General features: G+C 51.7%; 1 protein-coding gene and 1 long non-coding RNA gene across 3 annotated transcripts in view; one reads left to right on the top strand and one right to left on the bottom strand.

Moving 5' to 3' along the window:
• MDFI (MyoD family inhibitor) overlaps positions 1–19,802 on the top strand; it is a 40,366-nt gene extending 20,564 nt beyond the window's left edge. Inside the window, exons 3-5 of one of the 2 annotated variants that reach the window (XM_043533747.1) lie at positions 5,525–5,743; positions 16,331–16,600; positions 17,923–19,802. In XM_043533747.1, coding sequence (XP_043389682.1) covers positions 5,525–5,743; positions 16,331–16,600; positions 17,923–18,179 — 746 coding nt within the window. In that variant the 3' untranslated portion in view covers positions 18,180–19,802. The remainder of the gene's footprint in view (positions 1–5,524; positions 5,744–16,330; positions 16,601–17,922) is intronic. The other variant, XM_037885091.2, reaches the window with a different exon arrangement.
• LOC122463490 lies at positions 10,664–11,968 on the bottom strand. Its single transcript, XR_006286914.1, has 2 exons — positions 11,628–11,968; positions 10,664–11,139 (listed from the first exon to the last, which is right to left on the bottom strand). It is a non-coding gene; the product is annotated as an uncharacterized LOC122463490 (long non-coding RNA).
• Positions 19,803–23,643: the final 3,841 nt, after the last annotated feature.

The raw sequence follows: 23,643 nt of genomic DNA, 5'->3' as shown, positions 1-23,643 counted from the left end.
TCAAGTCAATGGAATTTTTGCCATTGGCTTTAGATCAGGCCTATAGGGCAAATTTTGCATGTCCTACTCAGGCCAAACTCCCAATAGGAGCATGATTGAGACCAGACAAATGACTGCAGCATTTAGCTTTGTGTGGCCACTATTTTATTTATACCCAGGCATGCACCTCTTTCTCCCAGGACTTGGGTTTTCAAGGACGCATTAGAACATTTCCTCCCCTTTGCCCTGCTTTGAGGAGTTCACACACTTCTACTTCCTGCCCCAGCTCACTCTGAGTGTTGGACCCAAATTCTCAATGCAAACCTTTCCTGAAGCTGCTGAATTTCTCCTGGTTTCACATCAAAACTAGGCAAAATCACATGCCTGTGGGAAAGTCCGATAGAATGGAAGAGGGCTGAAAGCAACAGGGTTCTACAGAAATTACTCTAACAGACCTCAAAGATTTCATAGAGAACGAAGGTGGGAGAGAAGTCTCTGCTGGATTCTACAGGGTGGTTTGAAGAACCTCTGGAAAGATCACTGTTTTCTGTTAAATTCTATCAGCCTGTCCCATAAGGGGATTTAATCTTGATGTTTGTGTGAAACCATAAACCAGTCCAGATTTGCTGGTACGTAGAAAACAGCTGGGAAGCAAAGTCTCCAGGGGGCACATTCCACCTCCAAGCACTAGAGGGGTTAAATTCTGGGGAAATCCCTCTGAACTTAAAAGTAGGGCTTAGCTAGGCTGAAAGGCTCAAGGATCTTCAGCTGCATTTTTCAGCCAGGATAGCATCACACACGTTTTTGCCTTTCCTACCAAAATGTCACGTGCCTCTGTTGACTGTCTGTCTAGGTGTTTATATTGCCCCCATCCATCTCCGAGCACTTCACCATCCTGAATGGATTTTATCCTCTCAACAGCCCTGTGAGGTGGGGAAGGGTTATCCCCATTCTACCTATGGGGAGCCGAGGTAACCATTCAGGAAGACTGTAGCAGAGCTGGGCGTCAAATCAAGGTCTTTCAAGCACTGAGCTCATGCCCTATCCAATGGGCCATCTTCCCCACTCTCTTTGTTGGATAGCTTTGTGTGTACGAGGTTGCGCTCTTCCCCTGCTTTTCTCTCCATCAGCCTCTCGGAATCTGGTCCAGAGTCCCTGAGAGTCAGGGCAGAGTCCCGCTGACCCCAGCAGACTTTGGATCAGGCCCTCCTCCCTCGTGTCATTATGGCCACTATAATTATATGTGTGAGGTCTGCCTCCCTTCCTCCCCGTCTGCCTCCTGCCCTGTCTGCCTGCATGAAGGATCTCTTGTTATCTTGAGTATAATGAGGGCTCCAAGGCCTGCCGCTCTCTCCCCGCCCTCTGCCCCTGCCCGTGTGCGTGTAGGACCTCTTGCTATGGCCAGTGTAATTATGGGTGCTTGGTCTAGCTTTATCCTCTGAAGGTATAATTTAGCTTTATATAAAGTGCGGTTCCGCCCCGATGCTTCTGCACCTCCAGCCCGTTGTGTAAACGGTTGCTATTCTGGGAACCAAGGGAGCATGGGGGAGGGTAGGAGATGGGTAGGCCGACTGGGAGGCCAGTGGAAGAAAGTGAGGGGGGCTCAGCAGAAAGGGGCCAACTCCTCACATTCGCAGGGTCTCCAGGGGCCTTGTCTGCACGAGAGGAATGACCCGTGTCTAACATCACGCGATCCCTCCAACACGTCCTGCATCCAGACACCAAGCTGCAAGCCGCGCCTGGCTGCTGTAGGGTTCCCGCCCACCCCCAGGGTTAACCAGGACTGAAGCTGAACGGTGCCCGATCCATCGTGTTTCGGCCCATGAGGCTGGAAATCCGTGTCGTGTCACAACAGCAGAGCCGAATGAAGTCCGCATCGGGCTGTCCCACAGTGCCGAGCTGGCCATCAAGCTAACCCAACGCTTCATTCGCAATGGGCCCCAGACAGGTGGTAAGGATGAGGCTGCACAGGGCTTGGATTCTGGGGATCCGTCCGTCAACTCCATTGCATACCAACCGACACCCCTGCCTGATCTTGTTCCCCCATCTGGAGAAAGGGACTTGGAGGCCTGCCTCACTGAGGCTAGCACCCTCATCCATACCTTCCACCAAGTGCCGAGGGCGGATGTCTGGTTTGTCCATCTCCTGTGGGCCAGGCCCCTTTGACAGAGACCTGTCAGACAAAAGCCAAGGCAAGAGAATTTCAGGAGCTGGGCAATCCAGAGGATTCTGGCTGAAGCTGGGATGTGTGACAACCGGCTGCTCAGTCTGTGTGGGTGCGAAGGAGCTGTACCTTTCCAGCAGGCTTCGGGAGCAGATGGCGTGTGCCTGATGGCCACCTCCTCTTTCTCACTGGTCTTGCTGTGCCGCTGTTCTGTTGCGGTAACAGCTCTCCCCCGTTTCTCGTGCAGCGGCGTCTCCTGGGTGCCAGCTGGGACTGCGGCAGCATGGGCTGCCTATCGCTCAGTGCCCTCTTCCTGCCATCTGGGATCGCCCTGGGGAGATCCTCCTCAGAGCAGTGCCCTTGCAGTGCCCACTACGGTTCCTGGGCCTTTCTTTCTGGAAGTGCCCAAAGCCCATGCCGGCAAAGGCTCCCACAGCATGGGGCTTTTTATTCACCCTGTGATAGGATGCTGCTGTGAGAAAGCAGTGCTGTCTGCGGGAGTCCCAGGGAGCTTCCACACAGCAGTGCCCTATCCCTGCTGGATAGAACCCCTGGCAGTGTGAGCTTCCCCACAGCAGTGCCCTGAGGGTTGCTAACTGGGGCTCTGGTAGCGTGGGCTTTCTCCCAGCAGTACCCAGGCGAGACTCCAGGAGGGTCTGAGTAAAAATGTCAAATATTTTTTTCCACAAATTATCATGGGGAAAATACCGATGTTTCAAATTTCCTACCAGGCCGCTATGGGTATGTCTACCCTGTCTGCAGCAGGGAGCCTCCCAGCCCAGCTCAACAGATTCGGGCTCATGCTACCACACTAACAAGAGCTGTGTCGGTGTCGCCTTTTGGGCCGGAGCTCGGGCTCTGGAGCCTGGGGCGGGAAATGGGCTTCAGGTCCGGAGCCATAACTTCCAAGTGCTGTCTACGTGGGTACTTTGAGAGCGATCGTGGGAGCTCTGCAAGGCCAAAGCTGGGAGCTCACTGCTGCGGGCCGCGTATGGGACAGAGCGGTTTTGCTTTTCACAGGGTAGCCAGGTGGACCTCAGACCTCATGACCGTTTCAAATTGCTGCATGTCTCCCAGGAGCAAACTGTCCTTCACATAGACACGACATCTCAACATTAGGAAATAAGCCGGGGGTGGATTTAAACAAAACCAAACAACACACCAGCCTGTTTCTGAGTAAAACACCAGAGACATTTTATATGATTTTTAAATTTGAATTGTGAAAACCTGGTGGGATTTTCAAAATGATATTTATTGAAGTCTTTTAAATCATGATTTGAGGACTTCAGGATCTCAGTCAGAGGTTATGGGTTTATTCCGGGAGTAGTTGGGTGAGGCTCTGTGGCCTGTGATGTGCAGCAGGTCAGACTAGATGATCATGATGGTCTCTACTGCCCTTAAAGTCTAAGTATCTTGTTTAATTGTTTGTACAGTGGTAGCGCCTAAGGGCCCCAGCCACAGACCAGGAGCCCATTGTGCTAGGTGCTGTACAAACACAGACCACGATAGTCCCTGCCCCTAGAGACTCAGCATTGGCCTGACTCTGTCCCAGCAAAGTCAAGGGGACTTTTACCATTAACTGCTTGAGGAGCAGAGTCGGATCGTGCTGAGCGCTTCTGAAAATGCCACCCAAAACGGCCAGATCCTCAACTGGTGTAAATTGATGTAGCTCCCTTGGCTTCAATGGAGCTGTGCCTGTTTATGCTAGCTGAGGATCTGGCCCTAGGCTTCTTAACGTTCTTGTGAATAGTGTGCCTAGGCTAGAATCTGGGAAGCCTGCTGCCTTCACACTGTTTAAGGGTTGTGAAGGTGGAACGGATGATGGAAGAGGTGCTCATTGTTTCCTGGGACTCCCCACTCAGTCTGTCTGACTCCATCTGTTCCTCAGTCCCTGGAAAAATCATGGAGCAGGTCCTCAAAGAATCAATCCTGAAGCACTTACATGAGAGGAAAGTGATCAGGAACAGTCAGCATGGATTCACCAAGGGAAGGTCATGCCTGACTAATCTAATCGCCTTTTATGATGAGATTACTGGTTCTGTGGATGAAGGGAAAGCAGTGGATGTATTGTTTCTTGACTTTAGCAAAGCTTTTGACACGGTCTCCCACAGTATTCTTGTGAGCAAGTTAAGGAAGTATGGGCTGGATGAATGCACTATAAGGTGGGTAGAAAGCTGGCTAGATTGTCGGGCTCAACGGGTAGTGATCAATGGCTCCATGTCTAGTTGGCAGCCGGTGTCAAGTGGAGTGCCCCAGGGGTCGGTCCTGGGGCCGGTTTTGTTCAATATCTTCATAAATGATCTGGAGGATGGTGTGGATTGCACTCTCAGCAAATTTGCGGATGATACTAAACTGGGAGGAGTGGTAGATACGCTGGAGGGGAGGGATAGGATACAGAAGGACCTAGACAAATTGGAGGATTGGGCCAAAAGAAATCTGATGAGGTTCAATAAGGATAAGTGCAGGGTCCTGCACTTAGGATGGAAGAATCCAATGCACCGCTACAGACTAGGGACCGAATGGCTAGGCAGCAGTTCTGCGGAAAAGGACCTAGGGGTGACAGTGGACGAGAAGCTGGATATGAGTCAGCAGTGTGCCCTTGTTGCCAAGAAGGCCAATGGCATTTTGGGATGTATAAGTAGGGGCATAGCGAGCAGATCGAGGGACGTGATCGTTCCCCTCTATTCGACACTGGTGAGGCCTCATCTGGAGTACTGTGTCCAGTTTTGGGCCCCACACTACAAGAAGGATGTGGATACATTGGAGAGAGTCCAGCGAAGGGCAACAAAAATGATTAGGGGTCTAGAGCACATGACTTATGAGGAGAGGCTGAGGGAGCTGGGATTGTTTAGTCTGCAGAAGAGAAGAATGAGGGGGGATTTGATAGCTGCTTTCAACTACCTGAAAGGGGGTTCCAAAGAGGATGGCTCTAGACTGTTCTCAATGGTAGCAGATGACAGAACGAGGAGTAATGGTCTCAAGTTGCAATGGGGGAGGTTTAGATTGGATATTAGGAAAAACTTTTTCACTAAGAGGGTGGTGAAACACTGGAATGCGTTACCTAGGGAGGTGGTAGAATCTCCTTCTTTAGAGGTTTTTAAGGTCAGGCTAGACAAAGCCCTGGCTGGGATAATTTAACTGGGAATTGGTCCTGCTTCGAGCAGGGGGTTGGACTAGATGACCTTCTGGGGTCCCTTCCAACCCTGATATTCTATGATTCTATGATTCTATGTTGTCTCTGGTCTTATATTGCAATTGTGAGCTCCTTGGGGGCAGGGACTGTCTAGGTTCTGTCTTTGTACTGCACCTAGCAAGGTGGGATCCTGGTCCGTGGTATGCCAGCACATACAATAATAATTAGAACCCTACTGTCTTTCTCAGATCAGGAGGAGATCTCGAGCGCTTCCTCCGCGCAGAATCCAGCGGTAGCACCATCTGCTCTGTGCCACATCCAAGCTCCTCACCCTCAGGCCCCAGCAACGGAGGAGAAGGAGAAACTGCCAGAAGATGACAAGTCCCCGAACCTCCTGGCAAATGGAACACCACCCCCGAAAGGCGAGACCAAATCAGAGTCCATGGTCACTCCCAAAGCCGTGACACGTAAGTCTCCGCTTCTTTCCCATGGGTTTTGCTGGGGCGGGATCGGTGTCGTGGGCTTGGGTCCTTGAAATCACAATGGTCCCTCTCCCCGCACTCATGGGTTCAAAGAAACCCATAAACAATTTGGGGCGGGGACTGTCTTTTCATTTTCGGTATGTACAGCGCCTAGCACGATAGGCCTCGTCCCAGGTTGGGGCTTGTAGGAAATACCATAATACAGACAAAAATAATGTCAGAGGCTCCTAGCAAGAGTGGGCACTATCCCTGTTCTTCCATTATACTCCCACTCCCAGATAAAAGCAGGGAGCTGTATTTTTATCCCGTACACTAGTATGTGGCACTAGTCCGGGTGGTGAAAGTAGGAGTGGCATCCAGTGAGGGGGTAATTGCTGCTGCTGTTGTCGGTAGTGTTAACCTCACCTGCCAAAGTTATACACAGGGACATGTGAGAAGAAGAATGCGGGGCATGCCTTCTAACTCCTCTGAAATGCACCAGACAGGGAGAGCTCCCCGGAGGGACAGAAGGAGGAAATGAGAGCGGTTTCGCTAACATTACAGACTGTCCCTCCTACACCGGCATGTAGGCGAGTTAAGCAACTAGGGGTTGAAGACGTGGCAGGACCAACCTGCAGGGATTGAGGGTTTAAGGCTACAGGGCATCTCTCTGACTGCCCCAAACACAGCTAAGGTCACAGTAGGGATGAAGATCTGCAGTTCCCACAGGAGAGACGGGTCATGTCCTTTGAGAGAGATCTCATACCAGCACCTCTGCAGGGGGACAACACAAGGATCCTCTGCCTGGCACAAAGTGGGGGGTACAGCTCAGCTGGGGTAGCAATGACGAAAGCTGTGGCATAGGCAGGTCGAGAGCGTTTCTAGCACCGTGTGGTCTAAAGCTGGCTCTGTGAAGGGTCAGATGACACAGTGGGAAGATCGCCAGAGTTCTGTCTGTCTGTGGCCATGCTATCGAACTGCAGTCGGAGGGTCACTGCAGCTCAGGCAGGCCCACCCACGCTAGCTTTAATCGAGCGAGCGTAGCTATGAATAGCCGTGATGGCATAGCCACCAGACTGCATCCCTGGCCCTGAGCCTGGATTTAAGGATCTTGCCCTCCGTCTGGCCCTTATGCACACAACAGTAAATCCCCTTTTGTTGGATAGTTCAGGAGAGTCACTACTTTTCCAGGGGCAAGAAACGGATTGAGGCTTCCCATTGGAAAGAGGGACGGTGGGGGCTGAGGCTCTCCGTGTGGCTGACAAATTACCTGTAGTGCTGACTAGCGGGTAGGCCGGAGGGCAGCCAGGGAAAGGATAGCGAGGTAGGGTTGATGCTGATGGATGGACAGGATGCGAGTATGTGGAGCGAAGAGATCGCGTGTTTCCTGTACTGGAGCTCGGAACTCTTTCGGGCACCTGAGTCACTCGGCAGTCAGGCTGTGCCCTGCACGGGGAGCAGGCTCTCCGCCCTCCTCTCTTTGCCGTGGATTGGCCCACGTGTGCGGCCTCCGCATCAGCCCCTCGGTGGCTTACCTGGAAAGACAGCAAGCTCCCTTTGGAGTGGATGAACCACAACAGGGCAGTGGACGGGTATGCAGGCTGGGGGTGGGAGGGGGGAATCCAGCCTCATGCTTCAGGGCATCATCAGATTGCAGCAGGAGTCAGGAAGAATTTTCCCCGCTAAATACAACATTGGTGAACTGCACTGAGATGAAGTTAAATCTTTCCTCTGACTCTCCAGCCATGCAGCTGGAAGGATGATATTGGACTGGACGGAACAATGATCTTAGGTACTTATCTGGCCCCCATACCACAATATCTGAGCCCCTCATAATCTTTAACATATTGATCCTCCCAGCACCCGTGTGAGTACGGGACTGCTAGTATCCCCATCACACAGGTGGGGAATTGAGGCTCAGAGGCAATTCCTAAGTGAGTTAGGTGCCTAGCCCACTGAGGTGGCTTTGGAAATCCCATATTAACTGATTTACCCAGGGTCACACAGAGAATCAGTGGCAGAGCAGGGAATTGACCCCTAGATTAGCACCCCGACCCCTGGCCCATTCTTCTTTTCTGATTTAATGGCGGGGGGGGGACAAGCAACCATGGAACTGGATTTGTTTGTGTAACTTCTCACCTAGCACCAGGAAACTTGAGCTCTAAGAGTGAGGCTTTCTCTCTGCCTTAAACCTCAATGAAGGGTCGTTCAACTCTGGACCAGGCTGTTGTATCCCCATCGTTGGAGGTTTTTAAGAATTGGACAAACACCTGTCAGCAGGGACGGTCTGGGTTCACTTGGTCTTGCCTCGGTGCAGGGGGCTGGGCTGGATGCCTTCTCGAGGTCCCGTCCAGCCCTGCATTTCTTTGACGAATTTCTCTCCCAGCTGCTCTTTCCAACAGCCGCGCCAACTCTGTCACTCTCCAGTTATGCTGTTTTATGGGGTAGTTACGCCGGAGTGTGTGACAACCAGACAGGGGGGACCTTTAAACAGACACTTCATGTTTACCATGTGGGGATTAAACACAGTGAAACCTGTTTTACCAGAAGCTGCCATTAAAAAGTCGTCATTTTCCAGCAGTTACCCCACGCTGCTATCTGAGACACCCATGAAATTCACTGTGCTTTGAATGGGAAAAGGGGTATCTCAGTAAGGTGGTGAATGTTTGTTTTAATGATGACCTCCGCTAATGGCCAATCAAAAATCCCTTGTCCGGAAGGTGTGGGTCTCTCCCTAATGATGAAACAACAATGAGCTGCAAATATCTTCAGGCTTTCAAGACCTGGGCCAAATTTCAAAGAGCTCAGGTCTAATTTCCAAGTACTCAGGACCCAGAATTGGGGCCAGATTTTTCCAAACAGTTCAGTTCCCTTTTAGGTACCTAAGTAAATAGCCGGAGTTTTCAGAATTGCTCAGCACCCAATGTGCTGAGTTATTGGGAAAGTCTGGCCATAAACATCGCAATGGAAGCAGCTGGGGGCTGAGTTCCTGTGAAAATCTGATCTGTGGTGCAGGGCAAACAGATCTCGGGTGCATCTTGATGTATCTCCCTGTGGATAATACCAGAGGGAGGTGAAATGGTGCGTTGTGAAGTATAGGAATGGTTATAGCATTGGGATCCTGTAATTTATTATCCGAGAGTCAGCACTTATGGGAGAAGGCAGGGGACTTTGGGAAGGGGGCTTTGGAATTGTTCCGTGGTCCTGGTATTATCCCAGCATTGTGAGGGACTCCGAAAAATGACCTTCAGCAAAGTTGATTGCTGTTCCTAAAACCTGGTCTTAGCAGGAAGAGGCACTGCTGTGGTCAAATCCTCAATCCACTCAAAGTTCCTGGTGATGTGACTAGAGCCGAATCTACATAGTGCTAGGAGCTACTAAAGGAATATAGGAATTAAAATCAAGGTCCTGGCCTCTTTAGGCCATTAAATATCCAATGACAATGTCCCCAAAATAGGGGCACTGGTCCTGGTTTCCTGGACCATTTCTAACTAGTTAATTGCATTCTAACTCTCTAAATTCTCCTTGAACTTGAAATTGGATACGAGACCCTCCTGGACTCACTTGTCGTGCAGTGTTTCACTGTGCTGTTAAACAACTGTTGCATTCCACCCCAGAGGCAGCTGCATGTCGGAGGTAGAATGAAGTCATTCCTCCATCTCCTTTCGAGTGTTTTGGGTTCCTTTGAGTAGAAAACCGCCCTATAATTGTAAGATATTATTACTAACTTTGATGGGAAATTCTGGCCTGGCTTCTCTGCTGCTCCGTGATTGTTTGAATCAGGGAATGATTTTGATTTACAAACAATTTAATCTGAGGAATGCAAAGAAACAGAGCAAGCCAAGCCATGTACACCAGGCACTTTTGTAAACCCTGCCATTTTCAAAACCATTGAACGATTGAAGCTGTAGAATATTTGTGGGGAGTGGCATGTCTGAAATTCCTGACCTGTGCTTCTGGCTTTCTCTCTGTGGACTGTGTCAGACTCATGGGCCCCATGGGCCTTTCTTGCATCAGATTGAGCAGGATGTTTGAAGCCTAGCTTACTAAAATCATACTGGAACACGCACTGCTAGACTCTGTCTACACCAAATGAAGGTGGGGACCTGGTTCCAACTGGGCAATAGAGACTGTTTTCCCCGTAACTGGGTGAAAAAGATTAGTGTATTAGAGGAGAGAGAGTAATCTAGTGGATGTGGTGCTTTGCTAGGAACTCAGAAGACATAGGTTCAATTCCCAGGTCTGCCTTTAACCTGCAGTCAATTCACTTCCCCTCTCTGTGTTTCTGTTTAGACTGTAAGCTCTTCAGGGCAGGGACTGTCTCTTACTTCGGGTATGTACAGCACCTAATACAATGGGGCCTGGATCTTGGCTGGGGGGGTCTCTCTGTGTGCTACCGTACGATAAATAATAGTTTAGTTACAAGTAGGCTAAAAGTTGCAAAAAGATCAGGGGACAATCGTTGGTTGTAACTGGATTCCCTGACTCTGGGCTTGAAAGACTTCTGTTGGCCGCAGTGGGCTTTGGACAGGGTTGAACTGAAGATGGGGCCTTTTAGAGGGGCTGGGCCCCAGACATGAGTTAGGGTCGAGCAGGACTGCACCCTCTCTGCCTCTCGAACACTAGTCTCATGACAGTCCTGAAACACACCCACCCGCCCCCTGGGCTATTGTATCTTCTCATCCTTTTAAGGACGGGAGAGATGCCATTCTAACAAATCACGCCTGGGGGAAGAGCCGTGAGCCCGGCCTCCGCAGGGAGAGCGTGGTGGGAGAACTGGGGAAACGGTCATGAGCAGTTTCACTCCTGCCCTTGGGGTTAAGGTCATGTCAGCGCAAACCCATGTTCTCAGGGGCGGATTTAAACTCCGCTGTTGAAATTCACTTGGAGCTTAGCCGAGGATATAAATGTATGTCCATGTGTGGCTATTATGCTAGCACTGAGAGACCCCCGCTGAGACAGGGGCCCTATTGTATGTAATAGGTGCTGGACAGACACAGTACTAGATAGCCCTTGTTCCAAAGAGCTGACAGTCTAACTAGACAAGGCAGAAAGGAAGTGGTGTTATCCCTAGTCCCTATACAGATGGGGCGGGAGTTAAGGGCCTGCTTATCTGAAGTGCTGAGAATTCCCTCCTTTAAATGACCGGTCTAAGATGACACAGGGAGCCTGCGGCAGAAATGGGTATTGAATCCAGCCCAACGCTTTCACCACAAGACCATCCTTCCCCTCAACACAGGCCTTCATTGTGGCAATGGGAGAGCATCTAAAGGTTTCCTGGTTTGGAGAATCAGCTGAAAGTTCAGATCCTGCTGCTCTCTGTCGGTGTGAACGATCAGGCTGGGGATCTCACAAGGACAGGTGCTCATGTGCTCTCTGGCGCTTCTCCTCCTAGCTGGAAACTGAAAGTGAAAATCACCAAGCACCTCAAAGAGAAAAAGTTTGCGGGACAGGAGTCTGATTTAATCCAAGCTTGGTTTGTTCTTTCTTTCGTCCCCTCCCCTTCCTTCCTATCCCCCCTCAGCCCTCCTCTATCTATCCCCCTCCTTCTGGATCACTTCGCCCGGTTGTTTTCACCTCCGTTTTCAGTCCCGCTTTTCCCAGCATGCTCTGCCATGGAGCTTCTCACACCATCACCCTCCTTTAGGATCTAGTTGCTTAAACTTCCCCCCCCCCCCCCGGCCTCGTTCATGCTCTTAAACCAGGCTTGAGCACTAGTGACTGCCTGGGACCCCCCCCACACCCACTATTCTGTGGGGGACGAACCTGCTTTGCAAGGCCCGCTACTTCCCTGCCAGCCATTTCCCCATTTCTGCTAGCCGGACCGAGTGTAGCGCTCGCAGCCCTGCTAGGATACCCAGGCTAGGAAAACAAGATGCTGTTTTCTTACCTCCATCGATTTTATTTTTGCCTGCGAGCGGCCTGGCATCCCCGCCAACGCGAGACAGAAGCACCTTGTGTTTGGAGGTCTTGCTCAATGCAGTCCCGGCCCTTCTCGTCCCTGCAGTTCAGGCTCCCTGTCCCATTGACGCCCCGAACAGAATGCGGCTACTGTTCCCCGGCTTGGCTCTAGGTGCCTTTGCCCTCAAGCCTTTCTCCTGAATCATCCCTTGTTTACTGACGAAAGAGAGAGAGAGAGATTCAAGGTTTGGCACAGACAAGGGCAGGCAGAGTTCTATTTATCTGGTTATGTTGCAGGCTGGTGAGATTGATGTTTAACCCTTCCTGATCTGGATTCCAAATCCTGTCTGTGGTCGATAATCAGGCTGATTAACCAGGCATGGGGGGGAAAGGCAGGATTAAACTATTCTCCAGCTCCCCCCCGCCCCGCAATGCCTTGTTCGGCCACGGCAAAGTACAGCCCTTTGGCCCCAGCTAGGGAGATTCGCAAGCCTGCCTTGTTTCTGCAGAATGCGAGGACAAGAGGGAGTGGCAGCTAAAGCAGATGTTTGTTTTCCTCCCCTTTAACGGCCAGCCAGAGGTTGTGGATCCCTTTAATTATGGCATTAATTTGTTTGGAGAGAGATCCATAGCTCAGCTTCCTTACGGGGCAACGTCTTCTCAAGCTCCCTCCTGACTTTCAGCCCCTGGGGTCAGGGTGGGGGGAAGCAAGATGGGATCCACCCTGGGTTTTCCAACGTGAACACACAACTCCTTCTTGAGGTCAGCAGCCCATTTGTGGCCCTCAGACGGCTGACCAGCCTGGGCTGTGTCTGTGCTAGCCTGGTTTGGGAAATCACCCCGTGCTCTGAGGGTCGTACTCGCATAGTTCAGTCCAGAGGAGTTTTTATCCAGAGTGTCATTTAGACCCTCTCTGAGCAGTGGTGGCAGCCCAAGTCTGGCCATGTTACTGCCATCAGTGGAGCTGAACTGGTGGTGGACAGCGCCTCCACCAAAGGAGTAACTTCATTATTTGGTAGCAGCAGTAGGCTTTTATCCTTTTATATGGACCAGGTTTTCAGAAGAGCTCTGCCTCTTTGGTGTTGAGCGCTCTTAAAAACCTGCCTTCTGGGCTCTCTTCTTTCCCGTCCTGTTGGTATGAATATCTTAGATGACCCTGTCACCATAGCAATTGAATGCATTGCAATCTGGGCTGCGTTTATCCTCACAGCCCCCTTCTGAGGGGGGGCAGGGCTCTCACTGAAGCAGAGACACTAAGTGACTTGCCCAAGGTCACACAGAGCAGGGTGTGAAACCCAGGTCTCCTACGTACCAGGTCAGTGTTCTAAACACTGGGCCATTCTTCCACCAAAGGACTCCACTCCCTCGTCCCTTTATTTTCCATCCCTTCTCCTCCCTCCTCCTCCTGTCCCCCTTGGTCTACTATGTCATCTTCTTCCTCACCTCTCCCTTTCTCCCGCTCCCCACTTTGTGCTTCCCTTTCCCCCTCCCTGATGCATCAGGCCAGATCAGCGTAGCTAAGCCAATGGGGCTGCACCAATGACACCAGCTGAGGATCTAGTTTCCAGCAGCCTCACACCTCCCTGTTTGAAGCTGGGCGGATTGGAGGCCGAGGATTGCCTGGTTAGGCCAAGAAGGGAGAGAGCCTCGCAATCTGGAGATGGCCCTTGCTGACAGCCCTCTACAAAGGGTGATAAGGAATAATCAGCATGGATTTGTCAAGTACAAATAATGCCAAACCAAGCTAATTTTCTCCTTTGATGGGGTTACAGGCCAAGTGGATAGGGGAAGCAGTAGGTCTCACGTGCCACAGTCCCACGTGACATTTTCATAAGCAAACTAGGGAAGCGCAGTCTAGAAGAAATGACTATTACGTGGGTGTGTGAGTGGTTGAAAGACCGTACTCACCGAGTAGTTCTCCATCGTTCGCTCTCAAACTGGGAGGGGTTATCTAATGAAGTCTCATGGGGGTCAGTCCTGGGTCTGGTACTATTCAGTATTTTCATCAATGGCTTGGATAATGGAGTGAAGAGTGTGCTTATAAAATTTGTGGATGGCACCAAGCTGGGACAGGGTTGCCAGCACTTCGGAGCACAGGGTGAGAGTTCAAAATGACCTTAAGTATCAGGGGGTAGCCGTGTTAATCTGTAGCCACACAAACAACAAGGAGTCGGGTGGCCCCTTAAAGACTAACAGATTTATTTGGGCATAAGCTTTCATGGGTAAAAAACCCACTTCTTCAGATGCATGGAGTGAAAATTACAGATGCAGGCATTATATAATGACACGTGAAGGGAAGGGAGTTACCTCACAAGTGGAGAAGCAGTGTTGACAGGGCCAATTCGATCAGGGTGGATGTAGTCCACTCCCAGTGATAGATGAGGAAGTGTCAATTCCAGGAGAGGCAAAGCCGCTTCTGTAATGAGCCAGCCACTCCCAGTCCCTATTCAACACAATGGTGTTAAATTTGCAAATGAATTTTAGTTCTGCTGTTTCTCTTTGAAGTCTGTTTCTGAAGTTTTTTTGTTCAAGTATAGCTACTTTTAAATCTGTTATCGAATGTCCAAGAAGATTGAAGTGTTCTCCTACTGGCTTTTGTATGTTACCGTTCCTGATGTCCGATTTGTGTCCATTTCTTGCTTTACGTAAGGACTGTCCGGTTTGGCCAATGTACATGGCAGAGGGGCATTGCTAGCACATGATGGCATATATCACATTAGTAGACGTGCAGGTGAATGAGCCCCTGATGGTGTGGCTGATGTGGTTGGGTCCTACAATGGTGTCGCTAGAGTAGATATGGGGACAGAGTAGGCAACGAGATTTGCTAATTACCTTGACGTATTGGAGAATTGGTCTGAATCAACAAGATGAAATTCAATAAAGACAAGTGCCAAGTACTTCATTTAGAAAGGAAAAATCCAATGTACAACTACAAAATGGAGCATAACTGGCTAGCGGGTCGTACTGCTGAAAAGGATCTGGGGGTCATAGTGGATCACAAATTGAATGTGAGTCAACAAAGTGATACAGTTGCAAAAAAGGCTTTTACCAGTCTAGGGTGTATTAACAGGCATGTTGTAAGTAAGACACAGGAGGTAATTGTCCTGCTCTGTTGGCACTGTTGAGGCCTTAGCTGGAGTATTGTGTCCAATTCTGGGTGCCAAATGTTAGGAAATATGTGGCTAAATTGGGAGAGAGCCCAGAGGACAGCAACACACACGATCAGAGGTTTAGAAAACCTGAAGAAAGCTTAATAAAAGTGGGCATGTTTAGTTTGAAAAAAGACAACTGAGGGGAAACCGGATACGTCTTCCAGTATCTTAAGGGCTGTTACAAAGAGGATGGTGATCAATTGTTCTCCATGTCCACTGAAGGTGGGACAAGAAGTAATGGGCTTACTCTCCAGCAAGGGAGGTTAAGGTTAGATATTAGGGAAAACCTTCTAACCCTCAGGGTAGTTAAGCTCTGGACCATGGTCCCAAGGGAGGTTGTGGAATCTCTGTCACTGGAGGTTTTTAAGAACAGGTTGGATGAACACCTGTCAGGGATGGTCTAGATTTACTTGGTCCTGCCTAAGTGCTGAGGGCTGGACTTGGTGACTTCTCGAGGTCCCTTCCAGCCCTACATTTCTGTGATTCTGTGAAAGGCCTTTAAGCCCAGTAGAAATGGCCTTTCCAGATACCTTCCATGAAGAACAAAAAATGGCTTCAGGGCTCTCCCGTGTCTCCGCAGTTCAAGTAAAATGTTCCCAGATGGTTCCATTGGACCAGGGCTGTTTAACGTTCTCTTTATAAAACTTCCCCCTAGATGTGCAGAGCCTTTAGCCAGCCTAGCTGGGTTGTACTTTCCACTCAAACATGTCTTTGATTATCTTAGTCTTGTCTACACACAGGCTTAACTGCATTTCGACGGGGGGAAATTTCCCCTGCCCATTCCTCCCCCCCTTTAGAATTTATTTACTTTTCTACCAGCTCCAATTATGAGCTTTGTAAAGAAGTCACCTTATTTATAGCGTTTGCTGTCCATGTTTGCCAGGAGATTGGCAAACCTTGCAGAGGCTGTCAAGCACAAAGCCTTAGATGCTGTATGAGGAACAAAAAAGCCTCCTCTGGCCCAACTGTGAGCACCCAGGGTTGGGCTGTAGCTACACGCAGAGTTGCACCTGTTTAATTCAAGGTGTGATTTTAAACCGATTTATTTAAACCCACACAAACCACTAATATTTGGGTCTGAGTGGTTTATTTCAATGTAGCTTAAACATGTTCCTAATTGATTTAAACTAAATAGAAATAACCCTGGTCCGAGGACAGGGCGAGGGGTGTGGGTCAGAGCCTGAGTCCCGCTGTGACTCGAGTCCAAGCCCTGTCATTTAGCAGCGTGGACGCAGCTCAAGCCATAGACCCAAGTCCGAAGGTCTGCGTGGTGCAGTGTAGACGCGTTAGTGTGGCTGCGAGACCCGGTCCAGCAATTGTTAACCCAGCTTTACAATGCAGTGTGGATGCTCAAGCCTGGCTTGGAAACAAATCCACACACCTGGGTTCAGAGTGCAGCCTAGAAACCCCCTCTGTGTCCAGCACCATCAGTAAGAATCCCTTTTATATGCATTAGAGCCAGGACCGGTCTTTTCTCTGCCACGCGGGATTCTCCTCTGAGTGCAGCTTTCTCCAACACACTGCTGTCTCTTGCCCGCAGGCCAGCCCCAGGTCCGAACACCCCTGCGGGGTCTCCAGCCGTCCAGCCCCATGGACTGCACCCCTCTGCTGCAGAACGGCGCCAGGTGTGTCCCGGACCTGGGCGGCGCAAACCGAGATGCAGGGAACGGCGTCCTCGGCTCGCTGCCCAGCTCTCAGAAGCCTCATCGGAAGCTGCAGTCGCACTATTCCATCAACAGCCAGGGCAGCAAGAAGAGCAAAGGCAGCTCCAAATCTGCCTCCTCGCAGATCCCTGTGGAGGCCCAGCAAGGTACCGGCTGTCCCTGCCCTCCCCCCACCCCCAGCTCCCCAAACCTCCATGTCCACTAATGGGAACAAGAGCTACAGTGCTCGAGAGAGAGATGGGAGCCCCCAGGATGAAAGGGGTGACGCCCACAGTTACTGCTTTGTGCCGACTGCCCCATGCTACCGTTCAATCCAGGGAGCTGTGTGGATCCTGGTCCGATTCCCCCCACATTCTCTCTATTTGCTCTGGGCTGGCCTCCCCCGTCCCTGCCAGGTTCTCTGCCCCACCTCCTCGAACCTCATGCTGGTCCTGTTAGTTCTGGGATCCCCTGCCCCCTAATCTCATGACCCTCACGTAGTTTTTGGATCCTCTTCAGTCCCAGTAATGTCCCTCCCAGCCCTCCACTAAGAGATCCCTTCACTAAGGGAGAACTAAGCCTCGCACCTGCCCCACAGATTCCGGGATGCTCTCTTCCCCCTCACACTGGCCTTACATCTGCCCCATAGATTCCGGGACGCACTCTTTCCCATCACACTGGCCTCACACCTGCCCCATAGATTCTGGGACGCACTCTTCCTCCTCACACTGGCCTCACACCTGCCCCATAGATTCTGGGACGCACTCTTCCTCCTCACGCTGGCCTCACACCTGCCCCATAGATTCTGGGACACGCTCTTCCCCCTCACACTGGCCTTACATCTGCCCCATAGATGCCGGGATGCTCTCTTTTCCATCACACTGGCCTTACCTCTGTCCCATAGATTCTGGGACGCACTCTTCCCCATCCCTGCATCCCCACCCCCATTTTAAATGAAACAGCCCATTCTGGTAACGCTCCGTCCGTTTCTCACTGCTGACCTTTGGGGAGTTTTTTGTTTGCCTTCAGGTTTTGGTCTGCCTACCTCAGGGTTTTATTCTGCTGCCCATCACCTTAGTATCTGGGCACCTTCCACACACAATCATCAGCAATGGCTAAGACCCGAGAGGATTCCATGGAGTCTCTAAGCTCCCCGGGCAGCCCTGCTCGGCCCTCTCGTGCCTTTCGCGGGCCCCACCCCTGCCTGTGCGTCTGCAGAAGCCAAAGGCCCAAACAACCAACCACCCTGAGCCCAGCAGCCCTGGGCTGGTCTCAGCTCTCTGCCCTGCGCGTAAGCGATTGTTTGTGGTGGTCTCTGTGGGAGCTGGGGGGTTAAACCCTAAAACACCTGTTGGGAATGTTCCCATCCAAGCCCTGGGATGGTGCTGTGCCGGGCAGTGTCCGTGAATAACGGTATCATTCATTTCTCTCCTCTCTTCCCCACCCCCCCACCACGCTCCCTCCCCGTCTCTCCCGTCCCCCTTCTCAGACTGCTGCGTCCACTGCATCCTCTCCTGCCTCTTCTGCGAGTTCCTGACCCTCTGCAACATTGTGCTGGACTGCGCCACCTGCGGGTCCTGCAGCTCCGAGGACTCCTGCATCTGCTGCTGCTGCTGCGGCTCCGGGGAGTGCGCCGACTGCGACCTGCCCTGCGACATGGACTGCGGCATCGTGGACGCCTGCTGCGAGTCCGCGGACTGCCTGGAGATCTGCATGGAGTGCTGCGGCCTGTGCTTCTCCTCCTGAAGCGGGGCCGGGGGCGAGGAACCCAGAGCCAAATCCCTCGCCCAGGCATAAACTGGAGGGGGCGGGGCAGGAGTCCTGGGATTGGGGATCCCTCCGCCCCCCCACCCCGCCGCCACTCCTTGGGCTCTCATTTTTCTTGACCTGCCCCGCGTCATGTGTTCGGAGGATCCTGCCGGTTTCCTGAGCCAACGTTTGAGAGGGAGATGGAAAGGGGAGGAGTCCAGAGACCCCATCAGAGCCGGTACCCTGAGGCTGGAAAGCACCCGGGGATGGGAGTCGCCGCCTTAGAGCCATGGGACAGCGGACGATTCATTGGATACCTGCAGGACCCAAACACTCCCTCTCTACCCCCCCCCGGTGCTGTCCGGCTCGGTAACCCCAAGCGGTGGCTGCTCCCTGCCGCCTGAGCCAAGAGCAGGAGAGCAAGTCGTACGCCCCATCTGGCAGAGACCCTGAGCTGCCTTGTTGGGCCAAAGATCGGACGTGCACTGAGCCACCGGCTGTCTGAGGAATCGGTGAACGGTGCCCCCCCAACTGCCTGGCTGCTGGAGTGCTGTAGCGGCACGAGTGCCCCTTGGCTGGCAAAGAAAAGTGTCCCAGGTGCACGGGTGCCAGCTGCTTGGCAGCTATCGCAGGCACACCCAGGCTGCTGGTTCACAACTACGGCAAGGGCTTGGTGCCCGCTCGCTGGTATTCTAGGCTAGTTTGCAACTCGAAGGAATAGGCTGGTGTCCCCTGGTCAGCAGCTGGGTGTCGTGAGCCCACAGGGGTTTTGCAGCTGGCCTGCCAGCACCCAGAGTACAAAAACAGGACTTTTTTCACAGGGTTCCCACAGACTCGGGCGACGGGGCCCAAGGCACGGCACAAAACGCGCACACCGGCCTCATCCTCCCGCCCCAGGCAGGAAGCGGTGGCGCTGGGCAGCAAGGCACCGTGAACTTCAGGGGGCTGGCTGGGGTGGGAAGTTGGAGCTCGGACACCTCCGCCTCCCTTTGCGGTTGGAAGTGGCTTCCCCGTCCCCTTCTCAGTGCTGAGGAAGACAGGCAAGTGCAATGAACACAGCCAGCTGCTCCCTTGTGGCCCCAGCACTTGGGCTCTCACATGCGTGTGTGCAGGGGCACATGCGTGCACACACACACACACACACACTTTTGCACAGAGCCTCTTCCTTAACTGCCCCCGTGATGGTTGACAAAGGATGCCCTGAAGAGCCTTCCCCGCAGAGAAGCTGCGTGTCCGTGCACAAATTGGTGGGGAGAGGAGATTCCAGATTCTCCCTGCTGCGAAACGCCTTCTCTCCTGGCCGCCTCGTTACAGGGGAAGGACAGACCGCTCTGGGTGCAAGCCATGCAGCAGCGGCTGTTGGACACTGCACCTGCCGGGAGGGCCAGTGGCTCCGGCTCTCTCTCCCGCTGGGAGCACAGGCTATGCCGGCCCACCCTGCTTGGGCCTTCAGCTGCAGGGCTGAGAGGAAATGCGCCCTGCAAAGGCTGGGGGGTTGTGTGGTTTTGTCTGTTTGATTTGTTACTGTAAATAAAGATCTTCCTGAATTTCTGACCCCCGACATCTCCTGTGTCGTGTGCTCGGCCTGGGGCAGCATCGGGGGACCAAGGCCTAGAGCCCGGCAAACGTCCCCCAGGACAACTTTGCCCCCCACCGTCCTCAGTGCCATTGAGCAGTGGTTCTGTCCCTGCTTAGGACGGGGTCAGGGATTGAGTGGGGCCTCAGTAGCAGTCTGGAGTGTATCCTCCTTGTTCTCTCTTCAGGGACACGAGGGAGGCTGGACAGAGAAGCCCGCTGGGATTTATTCCTCTGGGTATCATGCTAGGGGTGTTAAGGGAGAGCCCCCAGGGCACAGAACTGCTGGTATTTTGTCCCTCACTTTGAGACAGGGTACTGGGATGGATGCCTGCTTAGATATCTCCTGGGGTTCCTCCCCATGGTTCTATCTATACACTTGCATGGGTTGTTCCACTGGATCTGCCTTTGTTAGGGTTTGGAAACAGCCACACAGAAAGGTGAACTGGTTTTAAGGAAGTCAGGGAATAAGCCTCTATTTCCAGGCTCTGTACCTGTGCCACTTCACCCACCTCTGGGGCTGGAACGCAACAGCTGCTCTGTGCGATGACGCCGCACGCAGTGTTTTCTGAAGGAGGGGAAGCCACGAACAGCGGCTGCAATTAAAACAGCTGCCAAGGGAACTTGGGGAGGCAGGAGATAACATGATTGCCAACCCTGAGCGTTCAAAAAGCATGAGTCAGTCCCCCAAAATCATGAGATTAGCTTAAAAATTGTGAGTTTTCAATGATACATTTTGAGTTTGATTTGTTTGCCTTCTGGGGTTCGAGCCTGTTTTCCAGCTTTTCTCTGCCATCACAAAGGCTAGAACGTTTCTTTTAAAAAATGCAAGCTGAATGTCTCACAAAATCACAGGACTCCAGGATCTGGGGCTTTAAGGAAAACAGCAAATATTGCAAGACTTGCCATGAAATTGCAAGAGTTGGCAACACTGACCAGGACACTGGGGTTAAGACCCTGAATTCTTGAGAAAGGGGCCAGGGGATAAAGATCATGAGAATGCTGGAAGACAGTCCCTCCAGCAGCCCCTAGTACCTTGGTAGGGACATTGGATCATTCAGAGGGGAGAGTTCTCCTTACTGAATCCCCCACACCACTCCCTGCCTGGATATTCCTTGGAGATCTCTGCATATAACGAAGTCAAAGCCTAAGGGTGGCCTGGTTTCAAGCTCATCTCAGGGGTGGGGGGAACCAGGCCAAATGGGTCAGTTGGCCAGAGTGACACATGTTGGTTTTGCGCTCTGGGCTGCTTGCCCTCTGGGGATAAAGTTTCAGTGAACCAACTTATTTTTAGTGCTGACCGAATGCAGCACTGAGCCCGAGCCTCGCAAAGTGAAAGGCTACAAGTGCACCGAGGGCCTGATCCAAATCCCACTGAAGCCAATGGAAAGACACCCCTTGATTTCGGTGGGCTTTGCGGCAGGCACAGCCCCTGAGTCTAGGCAGAACAGCTCTGCAAGCCTTCTGAGCTGACCCCCAGGCTCGGCCTGGCACCCCGATCCAATCCCATCTCCGGCGTAGCAGACAGAAGCTGGGTACAGTCTGTGGCTGGGCTAGAGAGCTCTCCTCAGCCCCACAGTACAGGGCCGGGGTAGAGCCTAGACGGGAAGAGGTGGGGATGGAACTGAAGAGCCGAAGGCAGTTCTTGCTCCTGGAAACGGTGACCAGATGTCCCATTTTTAAAGGGACAGTCCCGTTTTGGGAACTTTTTCTTATATAGGCGCCTATTACCCCCCCCCCACCCTCAGTCCCATCTTTTCACAGTTGCTATCTGGTCACCCTACTCCTGGAGGGCCTCCTCCAAAGTCCATTGACGTAAATAGGAGCCTGTCCACTGGGTCCTGGATCAGGCCCTAAGCTCTGAAACTGCATCCTTGGCAAGGGGGGCCGGGACAAGGCCTTTCCCCAGCCCCCCAATCCCCGGCCTCACTTGTGGTGCTAATTAGTGACTGCTGGCAGCTCCCGCGCTCTCCCCTCGGCTGGCCGGCGTGCCAGCTGTGGTAACGAACTCTGCCAGAGACGCTAATGGGGAACAGATTTCTCCAGCTGAACCGGGGTCTGCTGTCAGAAGCACAGTGCATGCTTTTGTCTGACGGACGGACGAGAGGGGAGTGGGAATGAGCACATACCACACTCTCCCCCCGCACCCCCCCCCACTCATCCCCACCCTCCTGTGCCTCTCCCGAGCTCTGCACATCTGCATCGCTTGCCGCCATATGCGGAGAGAGGCATTTACGCACTGGCCAGCCCCGAGGTGGTGTAGTTGTCCGGTCTCAGATGGGAGCTTAGCCTGACCGCCCTTGCGTCAAGACTGCCTCTTCTTGTGTGCAGGATTAAAAAGCCTGAGCCTAATTTTGTAAAAACAGCATGCACGCCAGCCACACACCCTGACACGCATGTCAACGAGAAAGAGGCCAGATTTTCAGAAGAGCTCAACACGCTGGGTGCTGTGCTCTGTGCCAAGTACATCACCAATTATGGGTGATGAGCCCTTGAAATCCTGTCCCCCTAAATACCTCCGATGTTCCTGTGTTCATGAGCAAATGGGATCTTCTGGCAAACGCATACACGGCCGCCTTGATTTATCTGCCCCTTAAATAAGTGGCTTAAAATTCGTGAGTAAGGAAGGGGAGTTTGGGTTCTCTGCGTGGTGGGGAATGATGTATTTCTAAATGTATGTGATATTAACGCCTACATACAGAGGCATCCGATGAAGTGAGCTGTAGCTCACGAAAGCTTATGCTCAAATAAATTTGTTAGTCTCTAAGGTGCCACAAGTCCTCCTTTTCTTTTTACATATGCTATAGTGACGGCTGCACTAGAAAATGCAAATAAAAATCACTGCTCACTGGAGCTGGGCCTAACCGAAAGTGAGGCTAAATGCTGAAAAGTGACACTGTAAATATGCTCTCAGGAGCACAGCTGGGCAAACAACGCATTTTTTGGTTCATTGGCAATTTGGAAAAGTGGAAGAAAAAAATCATTTCAGGGCTAAGGCAGTGTTTTGGTTTGACAAAAGGTTTCCTTTCGATTTTGCCCATCGTTTTAACGTTCTTGGGTGTTTCTTTAATAACCTTAAAGGATGTTTTGAAACAAAAAGTTTTTTCAGAACCAAAATAACCCAAGTGTTTCATTCTGAAAACGTTGAACGTTTTGATGGGTTTTTTTCTGATTGTTGTTGTGTTGTTTTGTTTTGGTGTCCAAACAAATAATTCCATGAAACTGACACACATTTGTGACACGTTGCAGTGTTGCGATAGCTGCCTTTTTTTCTGAAAAAAGTTTCGTGTGAAAGATTTTCTCCCGGCTCTAATCAGAAGGCTCCAAATTTACTGTGTCTCTGTGACTCCAGATCAAATCTACTTGGCTTACAAAGAAAAATGATATTTGTTTCCTACCAGCCAGCCCTGCACAGAGGCAGGCTGGCCTCTTTCCTTCTCGCTCCGATCCAGCAATCAGAACTGCTGACAGTGCACGAACCATGCTAGACTCCGGCTCACACCCACCCAAAGCCGAGCCGGCTCTGCGGAGTTCACAGGAGTAAAGAGCAGTCAGCAGATCTGATTGTGAATACATACAGGTTCACTACTGCAGTGCAACCGGTGTCATCATTTACACGTGTGCAAAGTGGGTGTTAAATGCTGCTGCTCTCCTTTGGTGGCATTTAAAACCTATAGGTTTAAATGATGACACAAAGCACAGAACAAGGCTGAATTAACACCACAGGGCAGCATTTCTGAGTCAGGAGGTGTTCTTTTTAGAGAGCCAGGGTATAAAACCTGAGAGGACATGCCTCTCCCCAGCTTGTGTGCCATTGCAAGCTCAGCGTGATCTCTCTCTCTTATCCCAACTCTCTCCTGCTTGATCTGCGTTATACTCTCTCCGC

The sequence above is a fragment of the Chelonia mydas genome, chromosome 21 (assembly GCF_015237465.2).
Source record: "Chelonia mydas isolate rCheMyd1 chromosome 21, rCheMyd1.pri.v2, whole genome shotgun sequence".
In the NCBI taxonomy this organism is placed as follows: domain Eukaryota; kingdom Metazoa; phylum Chordata; order Testudines; family Cheloniidae; genus Chelonia; species Chelonia mydas.
The sequence above is the reverse complement of the archived record's forward strand: the minus strand, read 5'-3'. Positions and strand labels throughout refer to the sequence as shown.